Source organism: Astatotilapia calliptera, chromosome 7 (genome assembly GCF_964374335.1).
Source record: "Astatotilapia calliptera chromosome 7, fAstCal68.1, whole genome shotgun sequence".
NCBI classification, from domain to species: domain Eukaryota; kingdom Metazoa; phylum Chordata; class Actinopteri; order Cichliformes; family Cichlidae; genus Astatotilapia; species Astatotilapia calliptera.
In genome coordinates this window covers 52,713,008-52,740,055 of record NC_137428.1, presented here as the reverse complement: position 1 = coordinate 52,740,055, position 27,048 = coordinate 52,713,008, and the positions used below count along the sequence as shown (strand labels likewise).

General features: G+C 40.1%; 1 protein-coding gene across 30 annotated transcripts in view; it reads left to right on the top strand.

The window, feature by feature from the left end:
- nrcamb (neuronal cell adhesion molecule b) overlaps nucleotides 1–27,048 on the top strand; it is an 84,790-nt gene that overhangs the window by 43,068 nt on the left and 14,674 nt on the right. For 10 of the 30 annotated variants that reach the window (XM_080304618.1, XM_080304620.1, XM_080304619.1 and 7 more), the window contains 22 exons: nucleotides 7,824–7,979; nucleotides 16,654–16,759; nucleotides 17,329–17,522; nucleotides 17,639–17,671; nucleotides 17,884–18,006; nucleotides 18,427–18,597; nucleotides 19,121–19,177; nucleotides 20,201–20,312; nucleotides 20,432–20,616; nucleotides 20,801–20,935; nucleotides 21,215–21,358; nucleotides 21,456–21,567; nucleotides 21,648–21,814; nucleotides 23,116–23,263; nucleotides 23,452–23,576; nucleotides 23,854–23,880; nucleotides 24,667–24,768; nucleotides 25,279–25,476; nucleotides 25,774–25,844; nucleotides 26,076–26,301; nucleotides 26,453–26,568; nucleotides 26,657–26,858. In XM_080304618.1, the coding sequence (XP_080160744.1) occupies nucleotides 7,898–7,979; nucleotides 16,654–16,759; nucleotides 17,329–17,522; nucleotides 17,639–17,671; nucleotides 17,884–18,006; nucleotides 18,427–18,597; nucleotides 19,121–19,177; nucleotides 20,201–20,312; nucleotides 20,432–20,616; nucleotides 20,801–20,935; nucleotides 21,215–21,358; nucleotides 21,456–21,567; nucleotides 21,648–21,814; nucleotides 23,116–23,263; nucleotides 23,452–23,576; nucleotides 23,854–23,880; nucleotides 24,667–24,768; nucleotides 25,279–25,476; nucleotides 25,774–25,844; nucleotides 26,076–26,301; nucleotides 26,453–26,568; nucleotides 26,657–26,858 (2,836 nt within the window). In that variant the 5' untranslated portion in view covers nucleotides 7,824–7,897. The remainder of the gene's footprint in view (nucleotides 1–7,823; nucleotides 7,980–16,653; nucleotides 16,760–17,328; nucleotides 17,523–17,638; nucleotides 17,672–17,883; nucleotides 18,007–18,426; nucleotides 18,598–19,120; nucleotides 19,178–20,200; nucleotides 20,313–20,431; nucleotides 20,617–20,800; nucleotides 20,936–21,214; nucleotides 21,359–21,455; nucleotides 21,568–21,647; nucleotides 21,815–23,115; nucleotides 23,264–23,451; nucleotides 23,577–23,853; nucleotides 23,881–24,666; nucleotides 24,769–25,278; nucleotides 25,477–25,773; nucleotides 25,845–26,075; nucleotides 26,302–26,452; nucleotides 26,569–26,656; nucleotides 26,859–27,048) is intronic. The other 20 variants (XM_080304625.1, XM_080304626.1, XM_080304628.1 and 17 more) reach the window with 6 other exon arrangements.

The window sequence follows — 27,048 nt, the reverse complement described above, 5'->3', positions numbered from 1 at the left end:
ATTTTGCATGAATAAAAAACCATTTTATTTCTTCCTTTATAGTTCTGTGAATCAATATAAGCGTGCTGTTTATTCTAATTATGTGCAGAGAAATGGCCACAGGATACAGATTGTATTCAATAAGCCTCAGCCTCACCGCCTCTGTCCACCTGCTCCTTTCTCACTTTTGAATTACATGTTCTGGTAACACGCAGCGGTAACAGATTGTTCCAGCTCACAGTCAGTGTTCACGCTTTGTTATCTGATGTTGCCGACAGATTTTACTGGAGTGAATGGTACCCGCACAAAGTGCAGACAGCTCCAAATGACCAGTTGCTCCCTGCCTGCCTACATACTGTATCAGCACAATTCAAATTCCAGCAGAAGAGCGTTCATTATACAGTCATGCTTTTCTAGAAAGCCCTAGTTGCAACTGTTGACTCACAGCAATCATATATAAACACTGTTTCTTTGTGCTACCATGGCTGACTTAGCCCGCTGGAATTCATTTGCTACATCAGAGCTTTTTTGAGTCAGAGGTGATCATTTCCTGCACACAGACTCTCTTTATGGCACCCCTAAGCTTAATGTAAACTTCTCATATTGGCACCATCTTGAGAGACCCTTCACACGTGTAGTAAGCCATCCGGTGTGGACATAGTGGCAAACTGAGATTCTAATCACATCTCTTTTGTTGAGCTCAGAGGAGGCTGAGACTGTTTTTTTGGACCAAACAGATGTCAAATGTGCAGGTTTTCTCTAAGGTTACTTTTGGGATGATAAATGGGCCTGGGCCTTTTTCTCCTGTTTTCTTTTTTCGTCTGTATTTGGTGAGAGAATTGACTTTTTTTTTTGTTGGCATGGAAATCTAAAAGTATTGAGGGGATTGCCATGGATACAGAATGCCCTTTTGGAGTGCAGTTTTGAGTGGCTGTACTCTGCTGGAAAGTGTACAGACAGTCCCTATATTTAGCTTGAAACCATTTTACTATCTTTGCTGAGATTTAAATTGCTTAACTCCTAAAGCACTATTTGAGTTTACAAATGCACAGATATTTCTATCTGCTGGCTCACAGGATTTGTTCCCAGAGGAGATTGGGTTTTGTTGATTACTTTTTTTGTTCAAACCTGCCATGTCTCTGTGGCTGAAGTTTGTCTTGTGGTGTCGTATGAGGATTTTAACAGTTTCTTTAGCTATTCAGGAAGCAGGTCGGCATGCATTCCTCCCACTCCTCTTGCATTTGCTCATGACAATGAACGTCTGCTCAGCATATGAATGGCTTCACCCATAACGCTCTCATGTGGTAGGGCAGGCATACTCGAGCTCCGTGCTTTGCACTGCTCCGGTGTTTATCTGCCCCCTTCTGCACAAGCAGAAATGTTCTCATACATAAGTAATTATAGTGTAGTGATCAGCTATTGCATAAAGGTCAAGTTCAGATACACATTTGTTCATTCAGTCGTGTCCTGCTTTGCCACCTGTTCTCAATTCATCTATGCTTTTTAAAAGTGGCACTAGTAATTATTTCAGATGTCATAAAAAGACTTTTAAGTCCAACCTTACTGGTTTTTTTTTTTAAAGAATAATTAGTTTTTGCTAGATTGTGAAGCAGTGAAACGATTCCCCGCTAATACTTTTCCTAAGGAGAGGGATTTATACACAAACCCCAAGAACGAGAGACCTAATTGAGGAAACACAGCCATAATGTGAGGACATGACGTAGCAACTAAATGTATTAAATAAAAGAAATGTGTATTTTTATTGCACTTGGATTCCTTATCGATAATGTATTCGTTATCAGTGATATCCCTAATTCTAAGTCTAGCCCCAGGCAATCAGAATATGCAATTTTGTTTTTCTCCCAAGTCTTGGCAATGAGGGATCAAAGAAAAATAATGATTGTAACGCAAATCAAAATCTGTTTTCATTTCCACCTGCCCAAAAAAAAAAGGAAAGAAAAGAGAGTTTTGCCTTTTCCTAAAATGTAGGGCATGGGTAAGGTTAGCGTTATCATCTCTGATAACTTAGACCTCCAAGGCGTTAAGAGCACCATCCCATCTAGTGGTGCTGCTTCCATCTGCATGTTAAAGAGGCCGTCTTCCTCAGAAGTGCCGGCGCCGTTTCTGATTAGCATTTAGGCAGAGGGAACAGCGAGCGAATCCTGAAGTGTTTTTGGCATGTATGGCGAGCAAGCTTTGTGAATGTCAATGTGTGGCGCTCTGAAAGAAGGTAAACTAGACAAATTGCCGGACATGTTGCATTAGCAGCAGATGCCAATTAGAATTAAGACTTGTTTTATGTCGATAGCCAGGGGAGTTTCAAAAACAAAGCCTTGTAACTTTAAAGGCCTACCCCCAAAGATGTAATGGAGCTTTTCCATGAAGTGTGACGACTTGCCTAAAACAGTTTTTCAAAAAGCAAGAACTCATGACGTAGTCGACAAAACATAAAGGTCAAACTATCTGGAAAATCCAAGAGCCTACACATCCCATAATTACACACCCCATGCACATGTTTTTTTTCTTTGAGTGATTTTTTGCCTGGTGCAAAGTCAGTGGAGTTCACATCGTATAAAGTGATTAATATTACTAATGAAAATACTGAAGCCTATTTACTCATGTGTTTGGGAGGCCTATGCATCAAAACCACTACAGCTCTGGTCAGAAAGCTGAATTTAAATAGCATCTTTATAGTGAATCAGATGATTGAAGATCTTTTATTGTCTTGCATTGTACAGTTCAGATCAAGGGCTCTGGTGTGTTCTTTGGGCTATGGGGTCTCGTTGAACAACAGGACCCCAATTCATATGTTAACCACACCAATTATTTGCATACGCTGCCTCATTTACAAAAGCTAATGAGAAGATTATGGGAAACATACACTGAAGCCGGCCCATGGAATGTGTGTTGTGGTCCTGTGGCTGCTAATAAGAGGCCCGTGAGAGGTATTAGTCAAAGCCACTGAACATTCAACCTCATGTATCATTGCTGTAAATTGTATCACCGCTTACCCCTGTTTAGCACATTAGCTGTGAATCCACAGCTTAAAAAGACAAATGATTAAACTGTATTATTATATTATATTATATTATATTATATTATATTATATTATATTATATTATATTATATTATATTATATTATATTATATTATAATCTACAGTGATGTTTTTAGCTAAACTGTAATAACCTTATTATTTGTTTAACTTCTTTGACCTCAACTTTGAGATCCATGGAAGATACACACACATACACAACCACACACACACACACACACACACATACTCCTGATATCTAATAGCACAGAGAAATACATGCAGCCCAAGGCATGAATAGCAGGCACCGAGAGCACCCGGCAATCTCAGAAAAATAAACGCTTCCAACCGAATCAGTTTCCTCATCACCTCCTTCCTGAGCGTGGAGTCATTCTCATCATAATACCCCTCCACCCCCATCCATTCAGGCATCTGTGGGGGATCCCTGCTGCTCCATTAAGGCCATACCGAGGCTCACAAACCCCTGATTGCATGAGCCATCAATAGCACTGATTATGGAAGTTAATTAGGGTGCTTGGTGCAGGAGAAAGGCTTGTTTTTCATCATAGATGTTAAAAGTGTAGAGTTCTGATGCAATAGCTGTGATTCTGTCAGGGTTGCAGTGTTGCATCACTAATGTTTGGCACATACAATGACAAGATCTGTGCAAGTGATGAGCATATGAGGCATATAGCGTTATCCGTTGCTGTGAGGGGAATTCAACTGGGATTTTTTCTATACTGACTGCAATTCATTTACACTGCAGTCTACTTCCATTGTCAGTCCTCGTGCCCCTGTCACCTCTATCTGTGTGCTCAGACACGTCCTGACCCTCACATTCTGTTGACAGCCTCTGTGAATGTGCTTTATCCTGGGTGTGTATGTGCTGTTGCGTGTGCTATGTCCCTGACATGTGCACAAAACCAATTAGTTTTGGGATGGTGAAGTAGCTGGGTATGGGAAAATGACAATGGAGTAATTGAAGAGGCTGGATGAATGAGAGGCAGACAGCTCAATGCAGCTTTTACAGAGCAGAGTGTTGACAAAATGAAAAGCAAGACGTGAGCGAAGGTGGTCTTATGTAGTCGGAGACAGTAATTAACATTGCAGCCTTTCACTTTGCTGACATTAATTTTTACTGAACTTAGCTTGTTCGGTATTTAAACGCTAGCTTTGCTCATTCATTTTTTTTCTACAATCAGATAACAAAGCTGGCCATTTGTAAACCACATGTTTGTTTGTGTTGGCTTTTCTTTGTAACCATTTCAGGCACGATTTTCAACAACTTTAACCTCATATTAAGCTGAAAATGTCTGGCTGAGTAAAACAGTTCCAAAAAAACTTGCTTTTCCATATTTGATGTTCACTTGTCATTGAATGTAAATGTTTCAAGAGATGCAAGAAATGTACAGAAAACCCATAAAACAATAACTTCAAAGTATTTTGTAAAAATTCAAAATATTAATATTACTTCATCACAAGTAGTTTAAGATGCCACAAGCAACAAATGTACCAAATGTCTGCAGGATTATTATTCGAGTTACCACGTCCTCTTAGCTCACTGATACATATCTTTCAGTGTTTTTGTTTTACACCCTGCAGCCTTGTTTTTGGTTTACTGTGGCAGCTGTCACGGTGTTCAGATGATGGACTCTGTCTGCAAGGAGAGAGCTGAGACTGAAATATGTTTTCAGTGCCGCCTGCTTGTCTGCAGGCCTGTTTGCATCAAAAAAAACGACCTTTCTGAATTCTGTGAAACTTGATTGATAAGGTGAAGCACAGGCAAGGGAACAATGGAAAATATGGCATTGACCTCGGATGAGCTCTCCCACTTGTCTCTTGTTTTTTAGATGCAGCTGGCAGCAGTTGTGAATAAGCACTGTACTTGTCAAATCTACAAGTTTAAAGACATGGTTCACTCCCAAATCTAACTTGGTGTTATTTTTCAATCGAAATCGTTTTCATGTAAGTTGCCAAATTTTTGAGATATCGGCTGTAGAAATGTCGGCTTTCTTTTGAATAGAATGGAATAAATTGGCACTTGCCGTGTAGTACTCAAAGTGCCACTTTGAAAAACTCACCAGAAATATATTTTCTTGTTGGCCAATATATTTGGTTCTGAAATCACCAAATATTGGTATCGGCTGTAAAAACGATGTCATCACGAGGTAGTGCCACGAACAGTTATCACGTTTCAAAGTGAGACACCAGCTTAGTTTTCTTTCTCAGCTTTATCTATATGAAAAAGAGTGAAAATCATTTCTGGAAGTGCCCTTACCAATCTGTTGTGTTTTTGTCTAAGAGACAATTTCCTGTTCGATATTATCAGCCATCTGACGGCTTTTGGCACAGCACTCCAAACGGGACTGGGGTTTTATCTGAGCTCCAGCAAGAGAGATATGTTGACTTTGGGCTTCCATCTTCTGTCAGCACAGGATGCATAGGATGGTCCGGCAATAGAGAAATATATTTTGCGATTAAGGTTCACCTTGAATAATTGTATATTGAAATAAAAAATTGGTTTTGAACTCTAGTTTGTTTTGTTTTTTTCAAGATTCAGGCCCAGCTTGGATTACGCTCAAAATATACTGAACGACATGAGTCGACTGAGTTTCCACCGTCACTCAACTGTTAGACGGATATGAGGTTTGGCCTCATATCACTGAAACTTACAGGGGTGACTGTAGCAAACAGACATATACTGTACACACATACACACAAGTAAACACAGGCCCACACGTGTACGGTGTGAACAAAGGAAACACACTGGCTGGCTGGAGCTGAGCTGCTACACCTCATTAAATTGGGAAATGAATCTAGGATGAATCCCTGGCTCCATTCCAGATAAGAATCTCAAAGCTTATTGGGGATTCACCATAAAATGTATAATTAACACATTTATTCTGTTGCTGTCACACGCTGGCCATTTTTACTTCACCCTTTTTTTCACTCTCAGTTCGGGCTGTAATTTATGATTTAGAAAAAAACCCCCAAAAGTAGTGACGGTGACATTAATGCCTTAATGCCTAATACCAAGCAAAATGAATTGGTGCTAGAAAATCACTGCGCTGCAACACCTTACTCATAATCGTGAATGGATTTTGCATAAACAATATGTGATTGTAAATTTCCAGCAGAAGCTGAAAATATACTGAAGGAAAGGAAATGTACAGTTTCAGCACCGATGCCTGCAGCCTGCAAATTATCTTGATGAAATGACCCTCTGGATCTTTTCATGTCAAATCCCAAGCCAGAGCTGCCTGAGGTGTCCACAGCAGTGTGATTGGCTGCCCTGGGTGAATAATACAGGCCTTCCCAGGAGAGGTATAGTTGAAGCTGGGGGCAGTAGACATTAGCCTTGGTCTCTTCCCATGCTACTAGACACCGGCTCTGAGGATGGTTCTGAATCATGACTTTAGGGCAGCACTAACAAATACCTCAGTTCCCCTAGGAAGACCAGGTCTTACCGCATGGCTGTCTAGCCTCTGGTACCAGACATCGCTTTTACAACCTCATCTGCAGCCCTGACCTGCCCCACGCCCTAAGCAGGCATGCAGTACGCATGTGTAACTCCAGCTTTAGAGTGCTCCACGTGATTTTTTTCATTCTGAATTTGTTAGTGTGCTTATGCGATAATGTAGCAAATTAATCTGCCTGAGCTCTAAATTAAGCTGTGACATTTTTAATATGGTGCCAGTGGATGAAGAAGCGAGATAAAAACAGGTCAGACTACAGTTATTAAAACGACTCCTCCTAAGTTCATTTTCTTCATTCTTTTGACTCGGCAGCACTGAATTATGCAGATTAATATGAATTCAAATGAGCAGTCAATTTAACCTTGTGCTTTTTTAGATTTCTCTGAAGTTTGAGCCACATTCTGATCTTTTATAACTTCAATATTATATTCTATGATCTTTTGCCTGGATTAAGGTGTAATGTGGTAGCTGCGAGCTGTGTGGCAACAAGTGAACATTTTTGTTCTGTGGTTTTGTGACGTGACTACATTTTGCTTTGCTTTTTACTCAGTTCATTTAACGCTTGTGTTGTGATCAATGACTATAGAGCAATGACTGCAGTCATTGGTTGTGATGGAGACACAATTTGATAAAACTACTTAACAAAAAAAAATCCCCACTTAACAATGAATCAGTACCCCAGTTTGCCCAAGCAAGGAAAACATACGTCACCTCAGCTTAACCTGAAATCTTGTTGAACCAACTGTCCTCGACAAACAGAGATGTCACACATATTTATTTCTGTCTCGTCACGTATGACATTCCCACTACAGCAGTCTAATGAAAGAATGATGGTTCGCTCTCTGAAATCTGACCTCATTTCAGATCACTTTGCTGCTGGCTCAGCCGGTCAGTCAATCACATTGATAAAGCTCCGAGTGAAATGGAAAGTAAAGTGAGTGTCCCCTTGTCTTGTCCCTTGGCATATCATCTGCCAGCTGATGTGATCAATACGGCAGAGAAACCTAATGGCATCATGGCCGCGCCTGTGATTAGCCCTGCAAAATGAACCCATGTGGGCCCCGTCGGTCCCTATCGGAATGCACTAGATCAAAAAGATAGCTTCCAGCAAATTGCAGTGGATGGTAACTAACATCAATCTGTGGCTAGAGCTATGATGTGTCTCTCACTCATTCTCTCTTTCTTTGACTCAAAACCACATAATAGAACAAAACTCATTATATGACTGATGACAGCAGTAACTGGATGTGCTATTCAGCCCTGCGCTCTCTGTCCTTGCTTATGTCTCTAAAAGCTTCTTTCCTTCGTTTGTTCTTCTCTTGTCTCCACCTGCAGTTGTGAAAGTGCACGTGTCCTCAGAGGCGGTGCGTAACTGAATTTGGGGGCAGACCTTTGAGTCTCACGTGATCATGGAGTGGAGGAGGATGGATGTAGGAGTGCTTCTGCTGTTCCTGGTGCACCTTGCCACTGCGCTGGAGGTCCCACTAGACCGTAAGACAACAAATCACACACAGCTGTAAACAAAGTCGTCGCACAGTGTCAGGGTTACTTTGCATTTAGTTACAAGATAAGTCACCCGGCCTATTACTTGATCAAACATTTTGATAATCAAGCACATAAAAGCCGAATTTATTTTGATTTTGGATTGACAAATTTACCGATAATGACTTCCAGGTCCAGTACAGTTTGGCTGATAAAAGTTTTACCCTTGCATAACACTGTATAGCTTTTTCTTCTTTGTGTTATAAATATTGTTAACAATTCATTAATTTTGCCTTAAATTTCAGAAAAGTACGAAAACAAGCTATTTTTAATTTCTGAATCTAAAAATTCTGCTTTAAAATTTTTATGGCAAACAAAAATATGAAACACATCCATTTGAAAGTAGAAAATATTTGTTGTTCATGTGAAAATTGGCTATTAAATAATTTTTTTGGAGAGTCAAATAAGTATTTTAGCTCTAGCCTAGTCTAGCCTTTCTTGTATGCATCTGTGTAGTTTCATCAATGTACTTTATGTTTTTTCCAGTTACTGTGACTGCATTTTATCCATGTAAATGTAGTGTTGTTTGTATATTAACAATTTTTAGATACTAATTGTGACTTACATGGACTGACATTTAACGTTTCAGCCTGAAGCTTCTGTTGCTTTTTTGGTTGACTACTGGAGGCCTCCATTCCTCAATATAGAGCTAGCCACGTGCGAACCTTGTTACAAGGCAGAGATATTGAGGGGGATATTTTTCATAACTAATATCTGGTTATTTTTACTGTCACTATTCTTTTTCCTTTCTTCTTTGCTGAAGTTCTGGAAGGATGTAAGTCTCAAAGAATCTGAGTTTTTGCTTGCAGCTTGTTTTTGGATATTAAAGATTACATTTTATCTAGCTGCTCGTTATGAATTGTTGAATTGCATTTAGTCGGATTTGTTTTACAGGATAGTGAGTGTGATTTCGAGTGGCCTTGGCATGTTGCATGCATTGATTTCTGTGTTTCTTTGTTTGCTGTTTTTGTTCTGTGTGTTTCTGCAATGGTAGAGTATTTTCCATAAAGCAATACTGCAAACAGCATGAGTCCTGTCGAGGAGGGAAATTATTTTACTGCTATTGGTAAATAATTGTCATTGCATTAATAATATAATTTGCAGCATGGATATTGCATTCAGGGGTTGAACAGTGTGTCTTTCAGAAAGGCTAAAAGTCACAGGCTGACAGGAAACAGGCTTGCAGAGAGTTTGCACAAGCAGGAAGTTATTTTAAGCAACAGTATGATCATTGCTTTAACAATGTAACAGATAGCTTTAAGAAGGCCTTAAGATGCTTATGCACACAGTTATTATGTTTAGTAGAGGTTCTTGATTAAAACATTTATTTAGTAAAAGTCATATCCATAGTTTCAGTTCGATTATTACACATACGAGAGTGGTTTCTGTCTCTCTGTCTGGTGAGGGGTCAGGAGCTAGTCGCGAGGTGAAACAGGGTGCAATTGTGGTTAGCACACAGACACACACTCAGTTAGAGAATCATTTATAGGTGAAAGTTTAATTATGTTTTGCTGATGTTGCAAAGAGCAGTTTGTCGCAGAACTGCTGCGAGCATCCGGCAGTGACAGGAAGCACCTGTTGTGAAGATAGGAGACAATTGTTCTTTTAAACTGTGTCAAAAGTCGTTGTGGTTTTGATTTGATCTATGTATAAAATGTATCTGTGACGTATGAAGGGGCGTCAGTAAACAAACCCTGATGCTATAAAATATCTGTTCATGCTTTGATTAAGTCGAAGACTACTGGCTGTCTGCGTACAGAGTGTCTTCCCACGCGTGTATTCATTAAAATCATCGTTTGACTTCACCCGGCCGGATCGGTGTGGTTATTCTTCGATCACCTCTTGTACCCTTCCTCAATATTGAATCTTAACATTTGGGGGCTTCGTCCGGTTATTGAGGAGGGAGAATTGGAGGTTTGGACGGAGAAATCCGGGGTCTTGGGTGGTCTGACGGGCAGACATGAATTCCAGTGGTCTGAGTGAGTGGGCATAAGCCGGCTTATCCAAAAGGTAAGGCACTACCTGTTGAATTATTTCCAAAGTGTGCCAAATTGGACATGATAAAATTTAAGTCTACTCACTGAAATTACTGGTGGATGTCTGTTTTGATTTTGATGAAAAATCTCATGAGTTGAAGCAGTTAGAGTTCTGCTAAGAAGAATGAAGAAATGAAAGCAGTAAAGTCTGCTAAAGCAGTAAAGTCTGCTAAAGCAGTTAGAGTCTGCCAGGAAAAGTTTAAATACTGGGTTGAAGTCCCAAAGAAATTGAGTTAGAGTCTCAAGTAGTTTGGTAGGGAATTGGTTATTGTGTTGGTTAGAGTCCAAATTTGGTCATAAGAGTGGACCTGAGCGGTCATTTTGTGAGTTGGAGTCTCCATTTGACCACTAGGTTGCACCTGCCTCAGTTATACACTTGTTTCGGGTGTTGATTGTTGTTTCAAAGTATTATAAATTATTCTAGAACGGCAGTTAGAGTCTGCTAGGAAGCGCAGTTCTCGGAGGTAATGCTCCCTCCTGGCCGAGGACGCTTGGCCCTGACCTATCGGCGAATAGGGTTAGTACGGTTGGCAACCGGGGAGAACTTGGGAACCTCCAAAATAGCTAGGAGTTAGAGTCTCCTTACCGTTTGCAACGGTATCTGCGCTTTTTTGGACAGGAGAAGTTGGACTTCGGGCGTGTGACTTTAACTTAACACTTCGAGGTAAGCCTTGGCTGTGAAATGCCAAAAATAGAGCTTCAGGTAAGGTTTGGGTTGGTTGACGCTTTTAAATTGAGTTAGGGATTTTAGAAATGAGGCCAGAAACAGTTAAAGTCTTGATACTGGTTAATTGGTCGCAAAAAACTCAGGGAGTTTATCCGCTGGGCGGTTATTTTAAATTTGTCTAAATTGTGTAGGCGCTAAAGCTGACAGATCTGACAGTAGTTGTAAATATAAGACGTCTTTGTAATAAGAGATCTCTGTGTGAAAGGAGTCTGAGGCAATGCTGCTGCTATTTTTAGACGGTGTGTGTGTGAGTGAAAATGCAAATGAGTAAGTAGTGAACTGTTTAAGCCACAGTTGGTTTTACAAATACTGCTGCAAACATTGTAGAGTGTGTGTTTAAAATGCCATTTATGTTTAGCAAAGGACTATAAATAAAGTTTTGAGTTGCCGTAGGGGATGCATAGTAACTGACTGAGTTTGGATGTAGATATATAAATAGATTGAGTGCACTGTATATACTTAAGAATAACATATTACTTTCAGTAGTAACTTCTCTCCAGCAATAGTTGCTGGTGTGTTTTATTTTTTCAATTTCTTGTGTGAATGCGGTGACTAGAAGGTTTTGAATGATGAATAAAGGTGTGAGAGGTATTTCTTTGGTGATGTAAAGTAGGATGTTTTAAAGTTTGAAAGTGTTTTTAATTTGAGAGATGCATGAGTGATGTTATAAGAGTTTAGTTTATTTAAAAGGTGTGTGTGAGAGGATTATGAAATCATTGTGTGAATGATGCTACATTTTAGGTCAAAAGTTAGTAGCATTACAGAGGGTTTGTAGATTGTAAATACAAAATAAGTTTGATTAGCCTGGAGAAACAGCAAAGCAGCTTGAGCTGCTCAGAGCAGCTGCGTGCTGTGTGTGTGTAACAGGAAATGGTGTGGGTGACAGGAAGTTTGCATGCTCATATAAGGTGATGTGTGAACAGGGGAAGTCTGAGAGAGAAGTGTGTGTGTAGGCAAAATGCAGAGTGTGTGCATGAAATAAGGGAGTATTGTTTTTTACATCAAGGTTTAGTAGAACTAAAGTAGAACGTCACAAACAAACAAAAGAAAATAAAATGAAGAGAGAAAATAATGTGGTTCCCTGACCGGGAGAGAAAATAACTGACAATTACATTAATGAATAGAAAACACACATACACAAAGTGCCATATGTGAAATTATTCTAGGAAGGAGTCAGAATTGAGATAGCTTATTATAGAGATAGTTTAACATAAGATGCAATGAAGGAAGCAGCTTACATTCCTTTAATTCCCAGAGCCAGTGTGTTCCCTCCCCTGCCCACTTGGGCCCCGTATCAGGCGAGTATGGAAGGCTGGTTAGCCCATGACGGGTAAGATCCCACCTCGAAACCCTGGGACAACCTAAGGCAGGCACAGTCACGAATACTCTCGGACCTGACGGGTAAGACCGCTGGGCTAGGGTGGAGGTGGAAAGTGGCAAGTGGAGCCCTACCTTCTGGCTGAGGACAAGGAATGCTGCTATTTAAGGTAGGAAATCAGAATTTGGGTTAGTAAAGTTGGGGAGGAGAAAATTGACTGTTTAAAGGCAAAATTATGAAGGAGTCTGACACACTGTAAAAGCACCATATGCAAATTCACACACACAAACAGGAAATGCATTAAACTTATATAGACAAGACAAGCTCATGGAGTTTAATGCATAGACACTGATTAAACCTGGCTAAGAACACAAACATAGGCAATGAAGGACAGCTTGCTATTTTGTATGAATGATACAAGGGTGTGAATGCTTAATAAAATACATTTGAGTTTGTAATTGAGGAATAGAATAAGCCATATGACAAAGGGAGTTATGAAAACAAAAAAAGGGATTAAAGTAGTTTTAAAAAAGAGTGACTTAGGAGTGCTCTCGTACTGAGTGATCAACACTAGTGATCACTGTAGAAAGAAATAACATAATTTAATAAGTTGGGAATGTTTAAACATATGTTTCTGTTGTGACAGCTTTTTGAGAGATGACTCAGTATGCAAATTAGCTGGAGTGTGTGGTGACGAAAGAACTTCCTGAGTGTGTGTGTGACTGTGACTTTCAGGAAGAGGAAGCATAGCAGAGACGAGAAGTGCAGATTGGGGTAGGAAATTTATAGTTTAGTGATTATATGATGTCGTAAGGGGGTTTTATGCTGAATTGAAGTATGTTATAGAGCATAAGGGGGTGATTTTTGTGTGCAAATTGAGTGGTTTTAATGAGACTTTTGGTGTATTGAGGAGGTGAAATTATGTGGTGGCAAGATTTGTGTGTTTAAGGTTGTTGTGGTGATGGGTTGATTCTGTCAGGTAGGTTGTTGTTGTTATTTTTGTTTTTAATAGAGGGAGTTTTAGGAAACATGGACATGTCTAAAATTGGGCCCATTATTTTGTAACAGTGCACTTAAAGAAAACCTGTCAGGTGATTTTGTTTTGTTTTTATGAGCTAACAATCAGCTCTATTTTTTTTTCATTTCTGTTTTAAGCAGGCCTGCAACAGTGAATAACGGCGCTGAAAGTTCTCGGGAAGAGCAAATATAAGGCGGCTTTCCAGATTGCAATTGGCTGAGGAGAAAGCTACCTGGGGACTGATCAAGGTCGTAAGTCCCTGTAAAAAGGATTTTATGCGAGTCAATCCAGTCCAAAAGCATAAAGAAATATTTTCCTATGGAAAATAAAAAATGACTGAGCTCATTTTGCTGAGGGTGGAGTATCTGACCGTGCGGGAAGCTCCACTATCAGCAAATATATGGTGTGACTGCATGTGAGTGAATGTGAGACTGTATGTGAGTAAGGATGAATTAATGTGGATAAACAATTTGCTTTTACCAGAAAAATTTTTGTTTTGTTGACTGGGGATAGATTATGGGATTATAGTATATTGTTGGGAGAAGGCCAAATGCTGAAGGGGAAATATTTTTGATGTAACTCAAGTTACCATTAATTGTAGAAACACATGACTGATAACTGTTCTGTTTTAAGTTTATTTTTATGACATAGATTGGATCATGAGTGGGGAAAACTGAGCGTTTTAAGTTTTGTATAGTATCTTGACACATGAAATGTATCAAGATAAAGGGGGGTTTAGGGTTTAATAATTTAATTGTTTAATAATTTAGGATCATTTTAGGTTAAAGGATTAAAAGTGAACTTGTCACGGTTTGCGAGGCAAGCCGTGTGGAGTTGTAGAAAAGGACCCAAAAGGCGGCAGCTCTGGTGCAGGTGAATATTTATTTACAACGGTGGGCACAAAACAGCACTGGTGGAAAAACAAGAAACCGGAAACCTAAACTGGGTAAGCTAATAAAACAAACCAGAAACGAGGATGCAGGGAGGTCCGGGGAAATACACAAGAGACGCAGGGAGACCGAGGGGAAACAATATAGACGAACCAGGAACTACAATATCAGAAGACACAACTTAAATACACCCAGAGCACGGGGAGAACACAGACATAACAGGCTGGGGGAAACATGGAATAAACACAAAGAGAGACGAGAGCTCATAAATAGACAGAGGGGCACAAGGGGGTAAGAGTCACAAAGGGAAAAAACACTTAGGGAACACCACAACAGGACACCTCAGAAAACCTGGCCTAAATAAGGAGCGAAAATACAAGGAACCAAGAATGCTGGGCCAACATGGCCCAGGACCATGAATCCTGTTTAGAAGATACAATGCCAGTTTTTCAAAGCTGTGAATAAATCTTAGAGGGAAAATTAGTGAGGGTTGAAGGGGTAGAACAGGTTTGATTTTTTGATCTTTAGAAGAAGTGGTTATAATGTAGGCTTACACATACAGATATTACATAGGAGGTATTTTTAGGATAAAAGGGGGAGCTTATAAATAGAAATGATTTTTATACATATTGCATTTTGTGCTTTTAAAGGAGTTGTGGCTCAAATTTGTCTCTGGAGGGTCACGAGCCTTTGGCTAGCGCTATGATTAGCCAATCTACTGTGAGGATAATATGAGTTCATGAAGGATTGCACACGCTTACAGACACAGAGTTAAGAAACACACATGACAGTATTGATTCCAGGCAAAAGGCCTTAAATTCATTTAGCTTTTAACTGAACTTAAAGAAGGACCAAAGAGGAAGGAAAGCATATATTTTGGTTAAGTCTGATAAACTAGAATTAGGAGGTATTGTTACATTAAAGGAGCAAAATGAAATAAAAAGGCTATACCAAAATGGGTTATAACATAGGAAATGTGAGGTTAAAATGAAGTTAACACATAGGAGTTGTTTCAAGGCAGCATTTACCTATGATGAAATGTATACAGGAGTAATTGCTTATATGCTTAAACTTAATTGATTAAAGTGGTTGTTTTCTTTTGGATCTTTTAGAGTAGAGGAACTTGCAGCAGCGACAATTTGTGCACAGGATGTTGATGATCAGATGAGGGAAAGTAGAGCGAGCAACCGGACGTGAAAGCAGGGCTTAAAGAGTTTTAAAGGGATGAGTAACGTTGAAGAGTATACATAAATACAAGTCAATAAGTTAAGAAGATAATTAGGATCAGGCTTTTGATTAAAGAGTCCCAGATAGGATAAGTTAGGGAGATGCAAGAAAAGGTGTTTTGTTTCCTTTGCAGAAGATCTCGGCGACCACAGGAGGGGCGAGGATCCTGGAGATCTCGAGGTTCGAGACCACCAGAGAAGGGTCTGCGTGAGGACACAATGTATTGTGACCTCTGGTTTTCCAGAGGTCAAAAGGGGGAGTGTCGAGGAGGGAAATTATTTTACTGCTATTGGTAAATAATTGTCATTGCATTAATAATATAATTTGCAGCATGGATATTGCATTCAGGGGTTGAACAGTGTGTCTTTCAGAAAGGCTAAAAGTCACAGGCTGACAGGAAACAGGCTTGCAGAGAGTTTGCACAAGCAGGAAGTTATTTTAAGCAACAGTATGATCATTGCTTTAACAATGTAACAGATAGCTTTAAGAAGGCCTTAAGATGCTTATGCACACAGTTATTATGTTTAGTAGAGGTTCTTGATTAAAACATTTATTTAGTAAAAGTCATATCCATAGTTTCAGTTCGATTATTACACATACGAGAGTGGTTTCTGTCTCTCTGTCTGGTGAGGGGTCAGGAGCTAGTCGCGAGGTGAAACAGGGTGCAATTGTGGTTAGCACACAGACACACACTCAGTTAGAGAATCATTTATAGGTGAAAGTTTAATTATGTTTTGCTGATGTTGCAAAGAGCAGTTTGTCGCAGAACTGCTGCGAGCATCCGGCAGTGACAGGAAGCACCTGTTGTGAAGATAGGAGACAATTGTTCTTTTAAACTGTGTCAAAAGTCGTTGTGGTTTTGATTTGATCTATGTATAAAATGTATCTGTGACGTATGAAGGGGCGTCAGTAAACAAACCCTGATGCTATAAAATATCTGTTCATGCTTTGATTAAGTCGAAGACTACTGGCTGTCTGCGTACAGAGTGTCTTCCCACGCGTGTATTCATTAAAATCATCGTTTGACTTCACCCGGCCGGATCGGTGTGGTTATTCTTCGATCACCTCTTGTACCCTTCCTCAATATTGAATCTTAACAGTCCTTATATCATTTGTTTTGTCATAGTCCATTACTTATCTCCGCAGCACTGACAGGAATACATTAGGCATCGGCTCATTGCAATAAAAGGAAATGTACCTGAGCTTTCTGCCTACCTTTCTACATTCTGAGAGCTTTTTTCAGTTTGTCAGCAAACAGCTGTGTGGTTTTATTCAGCATGCTAAGTCTGCATGTTATTGGTAATCACTGCTGGTGTGGTCAATGCAGCAGCAGGAAAGAAAAAAAAGAGACCTACTTATGCAGTAAAGGTCCTGATTAAATATCGCCCGTTTTCTGGTCGTCTTTAGTGCCGCAGCCGCCAACCATCACTTACCAGTCCCCTAAAGATTACATCGTCGACCCACGAGAGAACATTATAATCCACTGTGAGGCGAAGGGAAAACCGCATCCCAGGTAGGAATCAGTGAATTTCTTTTAAATGGAAAAAATATATATAAATTCCCCAGGAGTGGATTCAGGTACCACCTGTCACAAATGTTTAAAATGTTTTCAGCAGGTTTTCTAAACAATGCCAGAAAAGTTCTGCTTGACTCCTACACATTCAGGCCTTGACACCTGTTTTTGAATGCTTTGAATCTAACATATAGTTAGCTTTCATCAAGATAACATACATGCACATAAATTTGTGGTTTTATGCTCGCAAGAACTCATAGATAAAATGCACCTCTCAGCCCTTAACCTTTACTTTACCCCAGATTATTCTTCCCCCAGCCCAAAGCAAGTTTATTATGTAACCATCCAGAATATTTTTGTAGATTTAAACTTGCAAATATAGGAAAAACTTTTGAAAAAGGTCTTTAAAGAACACAATTGGAAACATTTACAGTAAAAATTCAGGTGCAATGAGATAGCCAAATAGGTAAAACAGATTTTATTAATGTGTTCTTTTTTATATGAATTACCAGATTTGATCACTTGAAAATTACCTGCATTCTTATGATAATGGTCTTATTTTTCCTTAGTTTCTCCTGGACAAGAAATGGGACCCACTTTGACGTCGAGAATGATCCCAACGTGGACATGAAGCCGCAATCTGGGACTCTGGTGGTGGATATCAGCAGAGAGAGGGTTGAACACTACGAGGGGGTGTACCAGTGCACAGCACGAAACAAACACGGAACCGCTGTTTCCCACAATATAGTGGTTAGACAGTCCAGTGAGTGCAGCTTGCTGTATCACTTCTTTAAAATCACTTCTCTCTCTTCTTTCATTGTCTCATGTGCATCTTATGAAAAAAATCACCTCCTTTCTTCTCTTTTTCTAACGATTAAGTTGCAATTTCCATCTTAAGAGCTCTCCTGGAAGGTAAAAGTTGTTTGTAGAAAGGTGCATGTTTTATTTTGTTGGACACGACGGTAGATATAGGTGATTGAACCTTTGTAATCCCCCCACTTCCATATTTTTATTCTTGATCATTCCCCTCATCTTGCCACATCGTCATGCAAGCTCCAGTCTGTTAGCGACCCATATTTTTTGCCAAATTATGATTTGATCGTGCTATTCTCCAATCAATATAGGATCCCCCCTGTGGTCAAAGGAAAAAATCAAGCCAATCGTGGTGCAGGAGGGCGTGTCTTTGGTGTTGCCGTGTCGCCCCCCTGCTGGCCTACCCCCTCCCATCATATTCTGGATGGACAACAGTGAGCAACTTGATCTCTTATGTTTCTTTGTGGTAACATGATGTTTCTGCTGCATAAGATTAAGAATTACGGTGATTTTCTTTTTCAATTTCCTGTTCCATCTTACAACCAATCATACTGTATTTCATTTTGCAAGCTAGGCTGTTGGAAATGTGGAAATCGTAATATATTTTTTCTGCTGTCACATTTATTGGTTTCTTTTCATTCCTTAAAATTTATCACATGAAAAATACTGAATGGCAACAAACTCATCTTCAGCCTGATGAACTGCATATCAGAATGTGAATATTTGTGATTAGATGCATAAATACCTGATTATATAGGAAATGTAGACCCATAAGCGTAATGCAGCTGCATCTATAACCTGTACTCTCCCAAACACTTTCCTGTATAATGTTAATGTGACGCTGTACATTTCAGACTTTCAGAAGCTCCCTCAGAGCAAGAGGGTGTCTCAGTCGTTGAACGGTGACCTGTACTTCTCCAATGTTCGCCGAGAGGACACCCGGAACGACTACATTTGCTACGCCCGCTTCCCCCACACACAAACCATCCAGCAGAAACAGCCCATCACTGTCAGGGTCCTTAACCGTAAGTCTGACACAGCGTGCGATGCAGAGACACGAGCACTGAAATCTACTCAAGTCTTTGTTATAACCTTTAAGAAAGTGGCAGCGTTTGTAATGTGTGTGCGGATGATTTTACGGTAGTTTGTGCAGGCATGACGGCGTAGGAGGAAAACAGCATTTCCTATCTATGATGCCGTCCTTGGAGACGCCAGCGGTCGCTGCCGCACTGAAAAGGCATATTGTCAGAGCTCTCGTGGTTATCTGCCAAACAGACGTTCAGTATTACTTCTGTAATATGTTCTGTATACACATTCTCCACCAACAACAAAGGCTTCTCTCATCTCAGCTACAAGACGGCAGGCTGTCTCCACTAAAGTAGATTCTTATGGCGATCATTCTTCATCGTAGATTTTTTCCTGTCATGTGAATTTTTGTTCTTCAGTCATGTTAAGTTGTCCAAGCTTTTGTGTTTTTCTTTGCCTTGATGAGTTCAACTTGTGAAATGGCGTGTGTCTTTTTTTGGTCTTTTTTCTGTTGTGTTGCAGTGGATGAAATCAATGACACAATGGCAGCTTTTTACAATGACACTGATTTATTTAGTGGTGAGTTATGGCACCCCCTAGTGTTTAACCCCCAACTTAGAGCTCCACACTAGCTCTTACCCACTAACACTAACCCTTCAACCCATCAACCCTGAGATTTTCTGCAACGTTACTGATTATTTTTAAGGGGTAGGATCTGGCACCCTCTAGTGATTAATCCCAACATGGAGCTGGGAATTCTGTCTTACCCACTAACTTCTACCCCTCGAACCTAGAAATCCAAGTAAAGTCTTTGTCAACCTGTAACTCTTCCTCGATCTACCCAATTAGCTCTCCCTTTCTTAACATGTAGTTCTTCTCACGAATTTTCAAAATTAGAGCTGCATGCTCTTTTCCCTAAACTGGACGGACTCCTTGGGATACTTGGGGAAAAAACATCACATATTAATTCAAACACATATAAAATTTATTCTGGATTGTCAGTTAACGAATTAACTCCATGTAGTAAAAATATGCATGTTAAAATTCTACTTTTCTTTCTCCAATCTTAATACCTAAGGATTTCCAAACTTGTAATTTACTCTCTTACATATAATTTTTTTCACATTTCATTTCTCCTTAACATTTTTTGTCCTTGTCTAGTGGCTACACATGTTGGCTAAATTGAAACATGCAAAAACCTTGATTCTCATCAAATTAAAACACTCACTCTGGATTTCATATTCCTAGTTATGGAGATTACTTTGTCACCAGGTAAATTGCCAGATTAATGGCAAAAAGCAGTTCTCTGTGTGCTGCTTATTAAGTTAATTTATTCATTTATTTTATACCAAACACAGTACAATGCATTAAAAAGAAGTTAAAGTCTAAATTATGAGAATTAGTCTGTGATAAAGTGACGTCATGTACGTATATAGCAGACCATTACACGTTTCAGTTTTCCAATTTGTGTGGTGATGGGAGGGTAGTAATACTAAAGGAGCTGATTTGCTCTCAATCTTGCAGACGAGGTGCTCATTTCTTTGCCTTTACAATCGCGTTCATCACTCATATGATTCTGCGTGCGTGTGTGTGTAAATATAGAGGCACCCGTGGATGACAGAAGACCAACCTTCCTCATCCCATCTGGCTCATCCAGTTCCAAGATGGTGTTGAGAGGTGATAAACTGGAGATGGAGTGCATTGCTGAAGGATTGTAAGACAAAGAATCTGCTGTTAATTCATGAACTCAGTGCATTCATAAATCATGTATTTAACGAGCGTCCACCTGCCATCATCAGTTTGTCTGTCTGCGCTCTCTCTTTGTGAATCTAGGCCCACCCCTCACATCTCTTGGACCAAAATAAGTGGTGATCTGCCTTCCAAACGCACCTCCTTCCTGAACTACAACAAGACCCTTCACATCGAGGACGTGTCAGCATCAGATGAAGGAGATTACCGCTGCACAGCGAAGAACCAGTTTGGCTCGGTGCACCACACCATCCACGTCATGGTCAAAGGTGTGCTTGAGGAAATGCTCAGCTCCCATCAGACTCTGAGCTGCTTGGGAACTCAGTCACTGCTTCTCTCTACCGCTTTATTTTCTCCCTCTTCCTTATAATTGATTTATTCACAGAAGCTAACAGGGCAGTGGGTTTAGTGATTAATTGTCCAGCCTGTTTCTGTACCCTGTGCTGCTTGCAGCTGCTCCATATTGGATCGATGTCCCTCCCAGGAACCTTGTCCTAGCTCCAGGGGAGAGCGGCAGGCTGTCCTGCTTGGCCAGCGGCACACCCAAACCCACCATCACCTGGGCTATGAATGGCATCTCCATAGAGAGTAAGTGCAGCCTCTTTTTTTTTTTTTTTTTCAAACTCTCTCAGCTTTCATAATAGATGATCTCCTTTTTCATGAGAAGCAGGCATTATTAAAATCGAAATTGTAGATGCCTTCCCTCGGGTGGGTATTGATTCATATTTCCGTGAGTTATTATACAAATTCCGAGTTATGATACCACCTTTTTCAAACATCATTATAAGGGTGATTATGAGTTTCAAAAAGCTCTTTCCATTATCCAGATATATACAGTATCTTATAATCCCTTTTGTACATTAACAGATTCACCCAAGGATCTGAGCAGAAAGGTGGAGGATGACATCATCATCTTCACCGATGTACAGCCTGGATCCAGCGCTGTGTACCAGTGTAACATCTCTAATGAGTACGGTTACGTCCTGTCCAACGCCTTTGTCAATGTCCTCTGTGAGTTCACTACACTCTATCCCTTTGCATTTGAATGCCATTTCCATTTATATTGATTCCTGGAAGGCAATAACATGGCAATAATGCTTCATTGCAGCCGAGCCACCCAGAGTGCTAACACCACCCAATAAAGTCTACCAGATCATCAAGAACCACCAGGCCTTGTTAGACTGCTCCTCCTTTGGATCGCCTATGCCAAAAATTACATGGTAAGTGAACGAAAATCTAACAGAGGAAAATTGTGTCGTGTTTCTTTTACTAACTGAAAACAACTGACTTTGTGCTTTAGGTTTAAAGACAGTCGGTCCAGCATCCTGCAGGAAGACCCTTACATTCTTCATGACAACGGGACGTTAGAGATTCGCGTAGCTCAAGCACAACACAATGGCAAATACACATGTGTTGCTACAAACAGTCTTGGGATTTATGAGAATCATGTCTACCTGGAGGTCAAAGGTAAGAGTGCTCCTCTCTGAAATTTTCATTCGTTTGGCTAATAAATTTAACAAGTTTTTAATAACAGGCCTAAAAATTATACTAAATAAAACTCTTGATATGCATTTGTATAGCATGTACTCACTGGACACATTAGACACTTTACACTTTATTATACACCTTTCTAGTGCTGGGTTACACCCTCTTTTTGCCTTTATAATTACCTTAATTCTTTTTGGTATAAATTCAACATAGTTAAATAGTTAACTTGTAACTATTTACAAGTTACTGTAAATAGTTTGAATGATACTCAGTTGGTCTTAAGGGGCCCGAAGTATGCCAAGAAGTAAAGTAATTAAGTAATAAAATAGACAATATAAACAATACAAAGGGTTAAATATTTTTTAAAAAGTTTCGATCAACAGAAGGCTTGTTGAAACAGAAAAGTTTTTAACTGCTTTTTAAGGGATTCCACGTCCCCCACAACATTACTTCACCACCAACAGCCTGAATTGCTGATAAAAAGCATTAGACCTGGCAACTTTTTTTTTTTAACGTCTATTATCCAATTTTAGAGAACCTGTGCAATTTGTAGCCTCAGTTTCCTGGTCTGTTTCACAGTTTGATTGTCAATTCAGCAATACTCCTCTGCATACCTTGGTTGTAACAAGTGGTTATCAAGAAGGAATTTTTATTTCTTTTTTTTCTTTGCGCCAATTTCTGTGAATCTGAGGTGGCTGTATGCTAAAGTCTCAGTAGGTTAAAACACTCAGTGTAGCCCATCCAGAAGCAACAACCATATGTTCAAAGTCACTTTAATCACCTTTCTTCTCCAATTCTGATGCTCAGTTCATCATACATACACGTCAAAATGCAAAGCGTTGCTGTAATGCGATTGGCTAATAGATATTTGCGTCAACAAGCAGTCGAACAGGTGTACTTAAAAAAGTGGCCAGTGAGTGTATTGACCAACCCTTTATATTTACCTGTAAAATGGGCCCGCCGATGGGCTCATGGTCAATAAAGGGTTAAGTGTATAAAATTATTTATTTATTTATTTATTTTTAACTGCTTGTATATTTAACTGTTTTTCTGTTTCTTTAATGTAAATCTGTTCTATTTTGAGCCACGGACAGTCATCATGTACCAGTCAGCACACCTTAATTAATCACTGAGGTGACTTGCACAAAATGAATCCATGGCAAGCTTCAGGTTCAACAAGCTGACATTTTGAATCTGTCAGCTACTAAATAAGAACCCAGCTTGGAGCAAACACGTGGCAGTTTCACAGCTCCTGCACCACTTTATTCTTCCCCCAACAGAGCCAACCCGAATCCTGAAGCAGCCAGAATATAAAGAAGTCCAGAGGGGCCGATCTGTGGTGTTTGAGTGCACGGTAAAACACGACCCTTCGCTCATTCCCACGATGACCTGGCTCAAAGATGACGGAGAGCTGCCTGACGATGAGAGGTCAGAGCTTTTTATATCCGGAGATGTCTTCTTTCTTGAAGCCTGCTGTTAAAAACAAAAAATCAGGTCTTTGTCTGGTATTTGTGTACTGTTATGGATATATGCAGGATCCTTTGTGTACTGAATGTTGTAAAAGAAGAAAAAACACATTCATTCAGTTCATAGTGACCTGCTGAACGTTTTTGCAGACTGATCGTGGACTCGGACAGCCTCACCATCACTGATGTTACAGAGGACGACGCAGGAGTGTACACCTGCATCATGAACACCACTCTGGACCACGATTCAGCCACCGCTAAGCTCACCGTTGTGGGTATGTAATGGTGTGCACAGTTTCAAAACTGCTCAGGCATAAAACAGACTCATAACGTCTCTCTGTCTCAGCTCCTCTTAGAAAAGGTAACCTGTCCAATAACTTACCCACCGTATTAGCTTTCATCGCTTCAAGGTTAAATGCCGAGAGCAGATTTACTCAGTGGCACAAATATCCGTGTGCTTCATTCTAAAAAAGCCAGATTATTTTCTTTGTTTCCTTCTGAATGACTGACCTTTAAAACTCCCTATTTCACTCCTGCCCTCCTACCTGACAGAGGCCACAACACCAGCTGTTGTCTACGGTAAACCTGCAGCACACACGAGCACCCAGATGTGCTCTGCAGATGTGCACTTGTGTTTGTGAAATGCGGCATGCGTTGACCTGAAAATCACAAAGCATTATTGTGTATGTGTGTGGGCTTTTTTAAATTCATTTTTGATGTTCCAGCATTTATTTCTTATTGCCTCTGAGAGTTTATTTTTTATAAAATTGCTTAGATATTTTTTTTTAATGTTTTGCCAAATATGCATAATGTTTGAATGCTTTAAACCACTGGTGGCAACATTTACTCAAGCCAAAAAAATGTCTATTCACAGTCGAATGCAAACATCATTTGTAAAGCAGACATCTCCCGGTTGCACCACTTGGGATATTTCCAAATACACGTTGCTCTCATCACTTATTTATTCAAGGCGTGCATTTCACTTTATCACCTAATTCCAAAACATGAGCATCAATTTAACCTCTGTGTGAGCCTGAGACTCGATTTCATGCGGAATGATTATGTAGTGGGATTTTCATATGCATGATGCAATGTCTGCATGTTTATCACAGCCCAGATAACACAGTCTAGTAGAAGATGTACAGAAATAAAGGAGGAACTCAAAGGTGTGCTTGGTTAAATCAACAAATTAGCATCTATTATGGTTTCAGTATCACAGAAACATGGCCGACACGTCCTTCATTTTTTGTTTTTACTCCATCTTGTTCATAGCATGAACCCTTCATCTTCTGTAGAATGAAGCCACTATGAATATAATCCCAAGCACACGGGTTGATGCTGCTGCTTGTGCTGTATTTCTCCCAGAGCGACCCGACCCCCCGACAGACCTGGAACTGACAGACCAGAAAAAGAGGAGTGTTCAGCTCACTTGGACCCCTGGGGATGAACATAACAGCCCTGTTCAGAGTATGTTTATGTGTGTGTGTGTGTGTGTGTGTGTGTGTGTGTGTGTGTGTGTGTGTTGTTTGGCTCGCTCTCTGTGTGGGTTTTATGTGAACGTACACCTTATTATTAGATTGTTGGCCTATATTGCTCTAAATGTTTTTGTGCAAACAAAATCTTTAAAATTGGCTACACCCAGTAGTAACCAATAACAAAGTCTAAAATCTGCCTTTTGGCAAAAAAAGAAAAAGAAAAGAAATGCACTTAAAGACTTTTCCAAACTTTTCTGGAAAATGTACTTCTCTACTGTCAGTTAGTTTCCTCAGGGTGATGAAAACCCTCATCATTTTTTGAAAAACCGGGCTAAATCCGCTATTTTCTTGAATCCTCAAAGTGCTGCTGAAAGTGGATTTTTTTTGTTAAGCTAGGCTTTTTGAATTAAAGTATCCTAAAAAAAACTGAGGGCTTTAATTCCATTTATGGAAATATACTGTCAGACACTATTTAAGGTGTGATGTCTTTTTTTAAATACAGAATTTCTGATCCAATATGAAGACTCACTGCACCATCGGGGTCACTGGCATAATCTTACCGAGGTCCCTGGAACCAAGACAACAGCTCACCTTAAACTGTCGCCCCATGTTCACTACACCTTTAGAGTTCTGGCTCTCAACGCGGTGGGCTTCAGTAATCCCAGCCGCCCCTCCAGGATGTACAAGACAGAACCTGCAGGTACAGAATCAGCTGACTGACTGTGTGATTTCTGCTCTTCTTGGTGCAGTTTCCTGTATAAAGTAATTCTCCATATATCCATTTCTTAGCCTAATGCATTAAATAATGCATTAGGCTAACAGATGCCATATCAAAGCTGTTGTGTATCAAAGTAAAGACAATGAAGTACCATAAGATTCAGTATGCATACATACACTAAAGTCTGTAAAAGTAAATCAGACCAGATTATAAGTACTATCTAAGAAAGATTTTCCATCCAATAAGTGTTAATTGTGTCCTTAATGATATATTTTTCAGCTCCAGATGAAAACCCAACAGGTGTGCAGGGATTTGGAACTGAACATAACAATCTTGTAATCTCCTGGAAGGTAATAAGCAGCATAAGGCTGATCCTTTTAATCCTCACGCATTTATTAAAGTCTTCTCATACTGCAGAGCTTGACTTTGTAATTGTGTGGTCTTATGAGCTTTCTTTATGGGGGTTTTTCACTTTATTGTCATTCAGCAAAACTATATTTTCAGCTTCCTATACTGTTACATGTTGTCTACAGAAGCTTTCCAATGTAGAATAAGTTACATTACAGCTTTCTCCTCTGCAGCCACTGACAAACCTCCAGTCTAATGGTCCCGGGCTTCACTACAGAGTGATGTGGAGGCAGAAGAAGGTAGAAAGCGAATGGAATACAGTGACCGTGTCTAACAATTCCAAGTTTGTTGTGTCTGGAACGCCCACGTTTGTTCCATATGAGATTAAGGTTCGGGCTGTAAACGACCACGGAGCTGGACCTGACCCTGCTATTGCCCACGGCTACTCAGGAGAGGACTGTGAGTAAGACTGTCTATTTTTAAAAAAAAGATTATGCTCAAGAGCCTGCGGGTGATGCAGCTGGTGTGTGTAACCTATAACATATTCTCAGTATGTTCCTTTTTTCTGTATTTTGCTGTTGTAATGCTGTGTTGCCCATCTACGATACAGTGCCCGTAGCAGCTCCAGAAAATGTGCACGCTGTGGTGCGAAACAGCACCCTGGTAGAGGTGTTCTGGGATCCCGTGCCCGCTCATTTAATACGCGGAAATATCAAAGGATATAAGGTACCGTATAAGAACCGCCGACAATGTAACATGTGCACCATTTCCACCAGTTGTACTATATACGTCATTTAAATCTACATGCTTTCAGGTGTCTTACTGGAGAAAACACCACTACAAGCACAATCCTGATCACATGGAGCAGGACATTCTTGTATTTAGTGGGAATCATACCCAGGGCATGCTGCCTGGCCTCCACCCCTTCAGTCTGTACTTGTTCAATGTAAGGGTCTATAATGGAAAAGGAGAGGGCCCCCGGAGTGTAACCCAGCAGTTTAAGACACCCGAGGGAGGTAAGAGATCGGAAGGGACACCCTTTGTGTCTGTGTGTGTCTTTTTTTTTTCTTTCATATGAGAGTAGACTTTGTTAAAAATGACCCAGAGTATAGTTTCAGTCTTCATTATCATAACTGGAACAGGAACAGGTAGCAAATTAGCTCCACTTGAATGACAGCCTATGTAAAACAGTGTCACATAACTGGT